The sequence below is a fragment of the Coregonus clupeaformis genome, chromosome 19 (assembly GCF_020615455.1).
Source record: "Coregonus clupeaformis isolate EN_2021a chromosome 19, ASM2061545v1, whole genome shotgun sequence".
NCBI lineage: Eukaryota > Metazoa > Chordata > Actinopteri > Salmoniformes > Salmonidae > Coregonus > Coregonus clupeaformis.
This window is the reverse complement of record NC_059210.1, coordinates 22,732,707-22,747,022: the sequence shown is the minus strand read 5'-3', so window position 1 is coordinate 22,747,022 and position 14,316 is coordinate 22,732,707. Positions and strand designations below refer to the sequence as shown.

The following is a 14,316-nucleotide window of genomic DNA, read 5'->3' as shown; positions in this document are numbered from 1 at the left end:
AATTAAATCACTGCACATTTAGAACTTTCTTTAGTTTCACGTTGACAAAGTTGGTTAATTCATGTTGAGAATACCGAAATGTGATGATGGTTCCTCGGCTTCAGATCAAACAGACTTCCATGACTTAAATTCGAGGGGACTCTGACCTTTCGCCTTGGCATCAACTGCAGTTCTCACAAGAGCAAATTAACCTCCACGACACTGCCAAGTCATTTCAATGGCTAATTCCGCTACTACGAAGACACATAATGCTCTTCCGGACAGGGAATTAGACCTGCTCTGAGGAAGGGTAGAGACTGGGGAGCAGAGGAGCAAGCAAGTATGAAATAAGTACTGTTGCATTGCACATTCATTCTTTCTGATAAATATTTACCCATGGAACCTGACTTAGGCCATTGAATATGCATTTACTGTGTAAAAATCAAGAAGTGCGCTGGCCTGGAGCAAGCAACCGCACCGTCCTTGGGGGGAAACTTGTACTTCCAGCTGCTTCTCTTTGCTCATCATATTATCCGCATAGAGATTTTGCACTTTTTTTCTGCATTTTGGAGGGTTTCCCTTGAAGAAAGGGAAGTGGGAGATTCAGCAAATCCCTTTGCTGCCTTTCATGCTTCAGGCTGTTGGCTGTTATTTTTCAGAGAGACATGGATTGGTGTTCTTGCCAAGAAGCCAATTTCCATGTTAATCAAGTCACTTAAGCAGCAGCCCAAAAAAAAAAAAAAAAAGGACGATTTACTGTGTGTTTATCCTTTTTATGGGACCTGGCAGGGGATAGCCCTAAATACTGTTAATCAAATAGGGTTATAGACCAAGTCTGACATCCATAGTTGGCCCTATTACCTCAACTGCAAGCAAGACAGACGTTGTAGGAGAATCTGGGTAAAGAGCATCTTTATGGTTGGTATAAATAGCCTACTAGCCCATCAAAGGGCAACCCTCAAAGATGCGATTGAAACGGGCTCGTCCTGTGGACACTTGAGAGCTACACTTGAGCTCTTAGTACTCTTTGTTAGGCCCCTCCATTTGGAGGGAGTCAGCCAGGAGCGCTCAGCTGAAGGCAGAGGGAGGGAGGTTCTTATATGCCCCTGGGAAGCAGGGAAAAAACGCATCACATGGGCCATACAGCACATACAGTGGCTTGCGAATGTATTCACCCCCCTTGGCATTTTTCCTATTTTGTTGCCTTACAACCTGGAATTAAAATGGATTTTTTGGGGGTTTGTATCATTTCATTTACACAACATGCGCTACCACTTTGAAGATGCAAAATAAAAAAAGTGTGAAACAAACAAGAAATAAGACAAAAAAAACTGAAAACCTGAGCGTGCATAACTATTCACCCCCCCAAAGTCAATACTTTGTAGAGCCACCTTTTGCAGCAATTACAGCTGCAAGTCTCTTGGGGTATGTCTCTATAAGCTTGGCACATCTAGCCACTGGGATTTTTGCCCATTCTTCAAGGCAAAACTGCTCCAGCTCCTTCAAGTTGGATGGGTTCCATTGGTGTACAGCAATCTTTAAGTCATACCACAGATTCTCAATTGGATTGACTAGGCCATTCCAATACATTTAAATGTTTCCCCTTAAACCACTCAAGTGTCACTTTAGCAGTATGCTTAGGGTCATTGTCCTGCTGGAAGGTGAACCTCCGTCCCAGTCTCAAATCTCTGGAAGACTGAAACAGGTTTCCCTCAAGAATTTCCCTGTATTTAGCGCCATCCAGCATTCCTTCAATTCTGACCAGTTTCCCAGTCCCTGCCGATGAAAAACATCTCCACAGCATGATGCTGCCACCACCATGCTTCACTGTGGGGATGGTCTTCTCAGGGTGATGAGGTGTTGGGTTTGCGCCAGACATAGCGTTTTCCTTGATGGCCAAAAAGCTCAATTTTAGTCTCATCTGACCAGAGTACCTTCTTCCATATGTTTGGGGCTTCTCCCACATGCCTTTTGGTGAACACTAAACGTGTTTGCTTATTTTTATCTGGCCACTTGTCCGTAAAGCTCAGCTCTGTGGAGTGTACGGCTTAAAGTGGTCCTATGGACAGATACTCCAATCTCCACTGTGGAGCTTTGCAGCTCCTTCAGGGTTATCTTTGGTCTCTTTGTTTCCTCTATGATTAATGCCCTCCTTGCCTGGTCCGTGAGTTTTGGTGGGTGGCCCTCTCTTGGCAGGTTTGTTGTGGTGCCATATTCTTTCCATTTTTTAATCATGGATTTAAAATGGTGCTCCGTGGGATGTTAAAATGTATGCACACATGACTGTAAGTCGCTTTGGAATTATATTATGTTCAAAGTTTCAGATATTTTTTTATAACCCAACCCCGATCTGTACTTCTCCACAACTTTGTCCCTGACCTGTTTGGAGAGCTCCTTGGTCTTCATGGTGCCGCTTGCTTGGTGGTGCCCCTTTGCCTAGTGGTGTTGCAGACTCTGGGGCCTTTCAGAACAGGTGTATATACACTGAGATCATGTGACAGATCATGTGACACTTAAAGTCTACCTGTGTGCAATCTAACTAATTATGTGACTTCTGAAGGTAATTGGTTGCACCAGATCTTATTTAGGGGCTTCATAGCAAAGAGGGTGAATACATATGCACGCACCACTTTTCCATTAATTATTTTTTAACTTTTTTGAAACAAGTAATTTTTTTTCATTTCACTTCACCAATTTGGACTATTTTGTGTATGTCCATTATATGAAATCCAAATAAAAATCCATTTAAATTACAGGTTGTAATGCAACAAAATAGGAAAAACGCCAAGGGGGATGAATACTTTTGCAAGGCACTGTATAAGCCTACTAGTCTGGCTTCTTCGGACATTGCCAATTCAGGGCTGCCTTTCTGTTTGCAGGCGATTTTTAATTTGGCGTCACTAAGACACGTGATGCCCAACTTCCAACAACACGTCTCCAGCTAGCGCTGATTGGAATATGTTGAGACTTTATTCGAAAAAGCATCAGCAACGTTGTACCCACGGTGAGGATTCGCTGCTTCCCCAATCAAAAGCCCAACAGCGAGGTTGGCGCTAAACTAATGAACAGGGCTACTGCACACAGAGCTGAGAGTTGTAGACAACCCTGATGCTACGGCCGACGACAGGAATAAGTACAAGAAGTCTCGCACTGACCTCCGCAGAGTCAGCAAACGAGCCAAAGGACAATATAGGAATCATATTACACAGGCTCCAACGACCGCTGCATGTGGCAGGGGCTACAGTCCATTACAGATTACAAAAGGAAGACCCAACCGTGATCTGCCCAACGATGCCTCTCTACCAGACAAACTCAATTCATTTTGTGTACGCTTTGACAACATCATCGAGCCGGGTGTGAGGGCCGTCACCAAACCAGAGGATTGGGTGATCTCGCTCTCTGAGGCCGACGTGAGAAGGGTCTTAAAATCAGGCCAACACCTGCAAGGCCACGTGCCCCGACGGTATTCCAGGGCGCGTTCTCAGAGCATGCGCAGAACAGCTGGCAGGCTTATTCACAGTAATTTTCAACCTCTCCTTGTCCCAGTCTGTAATCCCCACATGTATTAAGGTGACCAGAAACATTCCTGTTCCTAAGAACTCTTAAGGTTTCATGCCACAATGACTACCACCCTGTAGCACTCACTTCTGTAATCATGAAGTGCTTTGAGAGGCTGATTATGCACACTAACTCCATCCCAGCCACCCTAGACCCACTCCAATTTGCATTCCGCCCCAACAGATCCATAGACGATGCAAACTCAACTGCTCGCCACACTGCCCTCACCCACCTAGATAAAAGGAATATCTATGTGAGAATGCTGTTCATTGACTACAGCGCAGCGTTCAACACCATTATCCCCTCCAAGCTCGTCACCAGGCTTAGGACTCTGGGTCTGAACACCTCCCTCTGCAACTGGATCCTGGACTTCCTGATGGGCCGACCCCAGGTGGTGAGGTTAGGCAACATCACCTCCGCCACGTTGACCCTTAACACAGGGGCCCCACAGGGGTGTGTGCTTAGTCCCCTCCTGTACTCCCTGTTCACCCATGACTGCGTGGCTAAGCACGACTCCAACACCATCATCAAGTTTGCTGACGACACAACAGTGGTAGGACTGATCAACAGCGACGATGAGTCTGCCTACAGGGAGGTGGTCAGTGACCTGGCAGTCTGGTGCCGGAACAACAACCTGTCCTTCAACGTCAGCAAGACCAAGGAGCTGATCGTGGACTACAGGAAATGGAGAGGTGAGCACGCTCCCATCCATATCAACGGGGCGGCAGTGGAGCAGGTAGACAGCTTCAAGTTCCTCTGTGTCCAAATCACAAAATACTTAAAAATGGTCCAAACACACACACGCACAGCCGTGAAGGAGAGGCAACAGTGCCTTTTCCCCCTCAGGAGGTTGAAAGAGTTTGGCATGGGCCCTCACATCCTCAAAAAGGTTCTACAGCTGTACCATTGAGAGCATACTGACTGGCTGCAACACTGCTTGGTATGGCAATAACACCGCCCTCGATCGCATGGCACTACAGAGGGTTGAGTGGACAGCGCAGTACATCACTGGGGCCGAGCTCCCTGCCATCCAGGACCTCTATACCAGGACAGCCTAGTACACCACTGGGGCCGAGCTCCCTGCCATCCAGGACCTCTATACCAGGACAGCCTAGTACACCACTGGGGCCGAGCTCCCTGCCATCCAGGACCTCTATACCAGGACAGCCTAGTACACCACTGGGGCCGAGCTCCCTGCCATCCAGGACCTCTATACCAGGACAGCCTAGTACACCACTGGGGCCGAGCTCCCTGCCATCCAGGACCTCTATACCAGGACAGCCTAGTACACCACTGGGGCCGAGCTCCCTGCCATCCAGGACCTCTATACCAGGACAGCCTAGTACACCACTGGGGCCGAGCTCCCTGCCATCCAGGACCTCTATACCAGGACAGCCTAGTACACCACTGGGGCCGAGCTCCCTGCCATCCAGGACCTCTATACCAGGACAGCCTAGTACACCACTGGGGCCGAGCTCCCTGCCATCCAGGACCTCTATACAGTGAGGGAAAAAAGTATTTGATCCCCTGCTGATTTTGTACATTTGCCCACTGACAAAGAAATGATCAGTCTATAATTTTAATCGTAGGTTTATTTGAACAGTGAGAGACAGAATAACAACAAAATAATCCAGAAAAACGCATGTCAGAAATGTTATAAATTGATTTGCATTTTAATGAGGGAAATAAGTATTTGACCCCCTCTCAATCAGAAAGATTTCTGGCTCCCAGGTGTCTTTTATACAGGTAACGAGCTGAGATTAGGAGCACACTCTTAAAGGGAGTGCTCCTAATCTCAGCTTGTTACCTGTATAAAAGACACCTGTCCACAGAAGCAATCAATCAATCAGATTCCAAACTCTCCACCATGGCCAAGACCAAAGAGCTCTCCAAGGATGTCAGGGACAAGATTGTAGACCTACACAAGGCTGGAATGGGCTACAAGACCATCGCCAAGCAGCTTGGTGAGAAGGTGACAACAGTTGGTGCGATTATTCGCAAATGGAAGAAACACAAAATAACTGTCAATCTCCCTCGGCCTGGGGCTCCATGCAAGATCTCACCTCGTGGAGTTGCAATGATCATGAGAACGGTGAGGAATCAGCCCAGAACTACACAGGAGGATCTTGTCAATGATCTCAAAGCAGCTGGGACCATAGTCACCAAGAAAACAATTGGTAACACACTACGCCGTGAAGGACTGAAATCCTGCAGCGCCTGCAAGGTCCCCCTGCTCAAGAAAGCACATATACAGGCCCGTCTGAAGTTTGCCTATGAACATCTGAATGATTCAGAGGAGAATTGGGTGAAAGTGTTGTGGTCAGATGAGACCAAAATCAAGCTCTTTGGCATCAACTCAACTCGCCGTGTTTGGAGGAGGAGGAATGCTGCCTGTGACCCCAAGAACACCATCCCCACTGTCAAACATGGAGGTGGAAACATTATGCTTTGGGGGTGTTTTTCTGCTAAGGGGACAGGACAACTTCACCGCATCAAAGGGACGATGGACGGTGCCATGTACCGTCAAATCTTGGGTGAGAACCTCCTTCCCTCAGCCAGGGCATTGAAAATGGGTCGTGGATGGGTATTCCAGCATGACAATGACCCAAAACACACGGCCAAGGCAACAAAGGAGTGGCTCAAGAAGAAGCACATTAAGGTCCTGGAGTGGCCTAGCCAGTCTCCAGACCTTAATCCCATAGGAAATCTGTGGAGGGAGCTGAAGGTTCGAGTTGCCAAACGTCAGCCTCGAAACCTTAATGACTTGGAGAAGATCTGCAAAGAGGAGTCGGACAAAATCCCTCCTGAGATGTGTGCAAACCTGGTGGCCAACTACAAGAAACATCTGACCTCTGTGATTGCCAACAAGGGTTTTGCCACCAAGTACTAAGTCATGTTTTGCAGAGGGGTCAAATAATTATTTCCCTAATTAAAATGCAAATCTATTTATAACATTTTTGACATGCGTTTTCCTGGATTTTTGTGTTGTTATTCTCTCTCTCCCTGTTCAAATAAACCTACCATTAAAATTATAGACTGATCATGTCTTTGTCAGTGGGCAAACGCACAAAATCAGCAGGGGATCAAATACTTTTTTCCCCTCACTGTATCAGGCAGTGTGAAAAGAAGGCCCGGAAAATTGTTTCAGACTCCAACCTCCCAAGCCATAGAGTATTTTCTCTGCTGCCGCACGGCAAGAGGTACCGGTGCATCAAGTCTGACACCAACAGGCTCTTGAACAGCTTCTATCCCCAAGCAATACGACTGACAAATAGCTAACAAAATAGCTACATGGACTATCTGAGTTAACCTTGTATCTTTATTGAAATATTTGTAAAAAGTCAGTTCCAATACCATATTTACAATGTGCAGGGACACTGGAGTGATGGAGGTAGATACACTACATGACCAAAAGTATGTGGACAACTGCTCGACGAACATCTAATTCCAAAATCATGCGCATTAATATGGGTTTCGTCCCCCCTTTGCTGCTATAACAGCCTCCACTCTTCTGGGAAGGCTTTCCACTAGATGTTGGAACATTGCTGTGGGGACTTGCTTCCATTCAGCCACAAGAGTATTAGTGAGGTCTGGCACTGGTATTAGTATTAGTGAGGGCGCAGTCAGCGTTCAAATTCATCCCAAAGGCGTTCGATGGGGTTGAGATCAGGGCTCTGTGCAGGCTAGTCAAGTTCTTCCACACCAATCTCGACAAACCATTTCTGTATGGACCTCACACGGGGGCATTGTCATGCTAAAACAGGAAAGGGCCTTCCCCAAACTGTTGACACAAAGTTGGAAGCACAGAATCGTCTAGAAAGTAATTGTATGCTGTAGCGTTTTTATTTAATTAATTGAACCTTTATTTAACTAGGCAAGTCAGTTAAGAACAAATTCTTATTTACAATGACGGCCTACCAGTGTTAAGCTTTCCCTTCACTGGAACTAAGGGGCCTAGCCCGAACCATGAAAAACAGCCCCAAACCATTATTATTATTATTCCTCCTCCACCAAACTTTACAGTTGGCACTATGCATTGCGGCAGGTAGCGTTCTCCTGGCATCCGCCAAACCCAGACTAGTCCGTCGGATTGCCAAACGGTGTAGTGTGATTTATCACTCCAGAGAACGCGTTTCCACTGCTCCAGAGTCCAATGGCAGCAAGCTTTACACCACTCCAGCCAACGCTTGGCATTGCGCATGGTGATCTTGGGCTGTGTGTGTGGCTGCTCGGTCATGGAAACCCATTTCATGAAGCTCCCGACAAACAGTTATTGTGCTGACGTTGCTTCCAGAGGCAGTTTGGAACTCGATAGCGAGTGTTGCAACATTGGACAGACGATTTTTACGTGCTTCAGCATTCGGCAGTCCTGTTTTGTGAGCTTGTGTGGCCTACCACTTCACGGCTGAGCCGTTGTTGCTCCTAGACTTTTCCACTTCACAATAACAGCACTTACAGTTGACCGGGGCAGCTCTAGCAGGGCAGAAATCTGATGAACTGACTTGTCTAACAACACCGCTATAAGGTGGCATCCTATTATGTTGCCACGTTGAAATTCACTGAGCTCTTCAGTAAAGCCATTCTACTGTCAATGTTTGTCTATGGAGATTGCACAGCTGTGTGCTTGATTTTATACACCTGTCAGCAACGGGTGTTGCTGACATAGCGGAATCCACTAATTTGAAGGGGTGTCCACATACTTTTGTATTTACAGTACAAGTCAAAAGTTTGGAAACACCTACTCATTCAAGGGTTTTTATTTTTTACATTGTAGAATAATAGTGAAGACATAGAAACGATGAAATAACACATATGGAATCATATAGTAACCAAAAAAGTGTTCAACAAAACATATATTTTAGATTTTTCAAAATAGCCACCCTTTGCCTTGATGACAGCATTGCACACTCTTGGCATTCTCTAAACCTGCTTCACCTGGAATGCATTTTTCAAGAGTCTTGAAGGAGTTCCCACATATGCTGAGCACTTGTTGGCTGCTTTTCCTTCACTCTGCGGTCCAACTCATCCCAAACCATCTCAATTGGGTTGAGGTTGGGTGATTGTGGAGGCCAGGTCATCTGATGCAGCACTCCATCACTCTCCTTCTTGGTCAAATAGCCCTTACACAGCCTGGAAGTGTATTTTGATTCATTGTCCTGTTGAAAAACAAATGATAGTCCCACTAAGCGCAAACCAGATGGGATGGCGTATCGCTGCAGAATGCTGTGGTAGCCATGCTGGTTAAGTGTGCTTTGAATTCTAAATAAATCACAGACAGACAGCGTCACCAGCAAAGCACCCCCACACCATCACACCTCCATGCTTCACGGTGGGAACCACACATGCAGAGATCATCCGTTCACCTACTCTGCATCTCACAAAGACACAACGGTTGGAACCAAAAATCTCACATTTGGACTCATCAGACCAAAAGGACAGATTTCCACCGGTCTAATGTCCATTGCTCGTGTTTCTTGGCCCAAGCAAGTCTCTTCTTCTTATTGGTGTCCTTTAGTAGTGGTTTATTTGCAGCAATTCATCCATGAAGGCCTGATTCATGGAGTCTCCTCTGAACAGTTGATGTTGAGATTTGTCTGTTACTTGAACTCTGTGAAGCATTTATTTGGGCTGCAATCTGAAGTGCAGTTAACTCTAATGAACTTATCCTCTGCAGCATAGGTAACTCTGGGTCTTCCTTTCCTGTGGCGGTCCTCATGAGAGCCAGTTTCATCATAGCACTTGATGGTTTTTGCGACTGCACTTGAAGAAACGTTCAAAGTTCTTGAAATGTTCCGTATTGACTGACCTTCATGTCTTAAAGTAATGGACTGTCGTTTCTATTTGCTTATTTGAGCTGTTCTTGCCATAATAGGGCTATCTTCTGTATACCACCGCTACCCTGCAAAGCTGTCATCAAGGCAAAGGGTGGCTACTTTGAAGAATCTCAAATATATTTTGATTTGTTGAACACTTTTTTGGTTATTACATGATTCCACATGTATTTCATAGTTTTGATGTCGTCACTATTATTCTACAATGTAGAAAATAGTAAAAATAAAGAAAAACCCTGTAATGAGTAGGTGTGTACACCAGGTCAAGGCTTCTTGCATGCATGGCTTTGAGATGTAAGTTAACAATAATTCACTTTGGATTTTTTTTTGGGAATTGCCATATCAGCCATAACTTTGATGTTGCTTTTCTTCCACCCAAGCCTTATACACCTGAGCAGGAAGAAGAGACGAGTAGTAACAACTGGCTCTTAATGATGAAGTCCCCAGTCTAGATTGAAGATCATAATTAGTTAATTAGTTTGAATCAATTGTGTTGAGGCTTGGCTGGAGAAAAATCGTGTATACAGTAGCTCTCTAAGAACAGTTGGCCATCCATTTAAAAGGTAGATTTAGTTGGCCTAAGTCCCAGTTTATGCTAGCTACATTTTTTGTTTATATAGCATTTATTCAAGGCAGAAACCTTATTTCCTTGCTAAGGCAACTTCGTAACAGATAACCCCGTTTTTCCAAAGCCCATTAGCTGCCGAGTCTACCTTTTAAGATGGCAAAATATAAAATGTTTTCAGTAATTGTTATTCGAACGGTTATTACAGAGACCATGGTCATTTGGCTGGCCAATTACCATCATCCAAAATTCCATGACCGTCACAGCCCTAGTAGCTAGTTAGCTGTAAAATTGCCTAAACAAACTGCACTATCAATTTAGGAGTCTACAATCTCACCATGTTCAACCTGCAGATTCGCAACGGCCATGGAACGGCACCATGCAATGCACCCTGGTCTGAAGAGACATAACAATAGGAGAAATATGGTGGAACCTCTTAAATTACATATTTCTAGAGGTAGGAATATTGCAAAAATATGATCAACGGCTCATCCGCGAGAAGACATCCTCCCGCGTTATGACATCGGTCAGTATTTAAATGGCATATATGGTAAGACGTTTTCGTGATCTAAAAGTTGTATTCCTATTAACTTCAAATCATATGTTTTTATATGTCGTTTTTACATCAGCAGATGTCACAAAGTGCTTATACAGAAACCCAGCCTAAAACCCCAAAGAGCAAGCAATGCAGATGTAGAAGCACTGTGGCTAGGAAAAACTCCCTAGAAAGGCAGTGTAGTGAGAGCGGCTTTATCACAATGCTAAGTCATACCGGCTACATTTCTGAGCTCATATACACATGAAAACATAAAATGACCCTGGGAATCGATAGAACATCGCTCAGAGATGCCTAAAGATTAAATAACATTCAAAATGGGTGAATATTCCTTTAAAAGACAAACTGTTAACATTTAAACATGTATGATTAATTTGTGGGTTTCGTCGAATATGATGTTAAAGGTCCAATACAGCCGTTATTTATCTCAATATCAAATCGTTTCTGGGTAGCAATTACGTACTGAAAACTAGCTGTTATTGGTCTATTAGCGCAGACAAAAACGCCATCCCACCAAAACAGGCTGAGATTTCAGGCGGTCTTTTAAAACAGCTCTTAAACTAAAAAGAGCATTATCAATAGTTTCCACATTATTATTCCAACTTCAGTGTGGAAATATATATAACACACAGGGAAATCTCGTTTTTGACACTACTGGGCCTTTAAAATAAACAAATGAATAAAAGGACCAACTAGTTACACATTTGAATTTTCATTTTTAAATCTCCTGTTTATCAAATGCATGGCATGCGTCTGCGCTCATATAGGGCAACCTGGGATATCCTTGTGTTGTGTCAGCAGGGTGTCCTGAAATACCTGCTTCTCGCTAAGCGCTGTGATCTTAGCCTGAAGTTCGTGGAGCTGCTTCTTCAGATCAGCATTCTGCAAAGGAACGCAAAGCTCTTTTTAGGGCACTTTCATTCCAAACTCAAGCAATTCACATCCAGGTTCACTTGAAAAGGCAATTTGGTTCATTTAAACCTGACCAACGATTTCCAACTGAATTTGAATACTTTTGTCACATTCGCTACACTGATGTTTCACATGCACATACATCTCCAAATGAATTGAATCTTATCAGTAAGAAATGTATATTGGGCAGCAGGTAGCCTAGCAGTTAAGAGCGTTGGAATCGATCCTCGACCCGACAAGGTTAAAAATCTGTCCATGTGCCCTTGATCAAGGCACCCTAATTGCCCCTGTAAATCGCTCTGGATAAGAGCGTCTGCTAAATGACTAAAACGTAAATGTATTGTATCAAACTATCCAGGTGTCAAAATGCCATTTGTTCGCAGCATTTCCACGTCTACTAATAGCAAAAACAATTATTAATGAAAAATGTCTTTACCTGTGGGTCCTGTTTCATTTGGGCGACTAGTTTCTGTAGAAGAAAGGATATAAATGTCAGTAGGATAACAAATGCATTCAGGGACATTCCACCAGACTCTACTACAGCCTGTGGACGGTGACACCTACAGGCACTGCATTGAACCCAGTGCATCTTCATCATGAAGTGCTTCGAGAGACTAGTCAAAGACCACATCAACTCCTCCCTTCCCGACACACTCGACCCTCTCCAATTCGCCTACCGCCCCGACAGATCCACAGACGACACAATCGCCATTGCACAGCACACTGCCTTCACCCATCGGGACAAAAGGAATGCATGTGAGGATGCTGTTCATTGACTACAGATCAGCCTTCACACGATAGTGCCCTCTAAGCTCAATACAAAGCTCAAAAGCCCTGGGAATGAACTCCTTCATATGGACTTCCTGACGGGCAATCCCCAGGTGGTGAAGGTAGGCAACATTACCTCCTCCACACTGATCTTCAACCTGGGGGCCCCACAAGGGTGCGTCCTCAGTCCCCTCCTGTACACTCAGACTGTGTGGTCTCACACAGTTCCAACTCCATCTTCAAGTTCTCTGATGACACGACAGTAGTAGGCCTGATTGCCAAAAACTTTGAGACGCCCTACAGAAAGGAGGTAGGCACTATGACTCCGTGGTGCCAGGTAAACCACCTCTCGCTCAACATCAGCAAAACAAAGGATCGGATTGTGGACTTCAGGAGGAACTAGGCTGGGCACGCCCCCATCCTCATCAACGGCGCCGCTGTGGAGACGGTCAAAAACTTCCAAGTTCCACCCCGAGGAGCTGAAATGGTCAAACCACACGTACACCGTGGTGAAGAAGGCACGACAGCGACTCTTCAACCTCAGGATGCTAAAGAGATTTGGCCTGTCCCCGAGGGCCCTCACAGTGTTCTACAGGAGCACCATCGAGAGCATACTGTTACGGCAACTCCACCGCTACCATCCGCCTATGGACATTTATCATTGTTACAGTTGTAAATATGTATATATATTATTATTACTTGTATTATTATTGTTTCATTCACTTCTCTTTTTGACCTGCACTGTTGGTTGGAGCTCAGAGCTTAAGAACTTCACTGTACCCTGCAATTACATCTGCGACCCTGTGCATGTGACTAATACATTTATCTAATCTAATCCTGCCCCATACCTAATTGTGACAGTGGCCATCATTCAGTTTGAGCAGGCATAATAGTTAAATATATGACTTCTTACATAAGAATTACATACCCATTCACTTTACATATTTACATCCAATTACATAAAGAAAATGCAGATATTCAAATTGCCTCCTCATCCCGCAGAGAACAATTAACACAAACGGATTAAAAACAAACAAAAATACATTTACAAAACTGTGTGGATAAGGGCTGTAATAAAAAACGACATATAAAACTAACCCCACATGCCAAGGTCACCCCAGACCTTCATAAACTGGGTGCTAAACTCTGGCTCCTATCGCTGTGAGGTGATTGGGGACATTACTAAGCAGGGGACCTTACTTAGCTGGCCTATCAAAGCGCTGATTCCAGGTCTACTCTACGTGGCTGACCACTCCTCTGGGAGATGCCTGTTCAATGTGCTGAGTGTGGTTATGGGACTTTAGGGACTGAGCTCACTATAAGATGCTGACCTGCTAGTTGCTCAACAGCAAGGAGGCTGAAGACCTGGCCTGCATCCCAAATGGCACCCTATGGGCCCTGGTTAAAAGCAGTGAATAGGGTGTCATTTGGGACGCATCCCTTATCATAGCACATACAGAGGAGAGAACCTCCATTACACTCATGCTTACTCACTAACGAACATGGAATTCAAATGGATGCCTGAAGTTGAAACATAGGAGCAAATCCTAACTTCCACTTGAGTCAAATTTGAACCTAGTCATGCATTGACGTCAATGGGAGACTAAGTGAAAATTCAGCTTAAGTGGAAGTTTGGAATTGCCCCATAATGCAATGGTCTTCGGTGGATCTTCTCAATAGCACTCTTCATAATAGTGGTGACCCTCAACATTTGACAGTTAGCCCAGTTGATTAGAAGTATTTTGTTATCATTTGCAGGCTTAACAAAGAGCCTGAACACAGAGCAGATGAACAACAGAAGAAGAAGAAAAAAAAAAACCGGAACACCTTGGGATGTTTTCCTCCTACCTGATGGACTTGTATTTCCATTTTCAGGGCCTCCTGTAATGTTTGTAGTTCCATCATTGAGCCAGTCAGTGTGCCAATCAGTCCGGGGAAACGTTCAGCCTGTGTACAGAGAGAGGGGGAATGGGGAACACATTAAAATAAATCCCCTTTAATTCTCACAATTACTACGTTTTGTTAGATGGTGAATATCTGTAAGAGTTGAATCAGTGGTTTCAAGCTTGCAGTAATAGCAACCAGAAATGATTAAACATTTCCAATCAGGGTCCAATGTTAACTTATTTTCTCAATGGCCCGAATGG

General features: G+C 44.7%; 1 protein-coding gene across 5 annotated transcripts in view; it reads right to left on the bottom strand.

The window, feature by feature from the left end:
* The window catches only part of phf21ab (PHD finger protein 21Ab), a 79,065-nt gene that overhangs the window by 49,191 nt on the left and 15,558 nt on the right, over nt 1–14,316 (bottom strand). For all 5 annotated transcript variants that reach the window (XM_041837768.2, XM_041837766.2, XM_041837770.2 and 2 more), the window contains exons 4-6: nt 14,018–14,116; nt 11,838–11,870; nt 11,306–11,371 (exon numbers count right to left, since the gene is read on the bottom strand). In XM_041837768.2, coding sequence (XP_041693702.2) covers nt 11,306–11,371; nt 11,838–11,870; nt 14,018–14,116 — 198 coding nt within the window. The remainder of the gene's footprint in view (nt 1–11,305; nt 11,372–11,837; nt 11,871–14,017; nt 14,117–14,316) is intronic.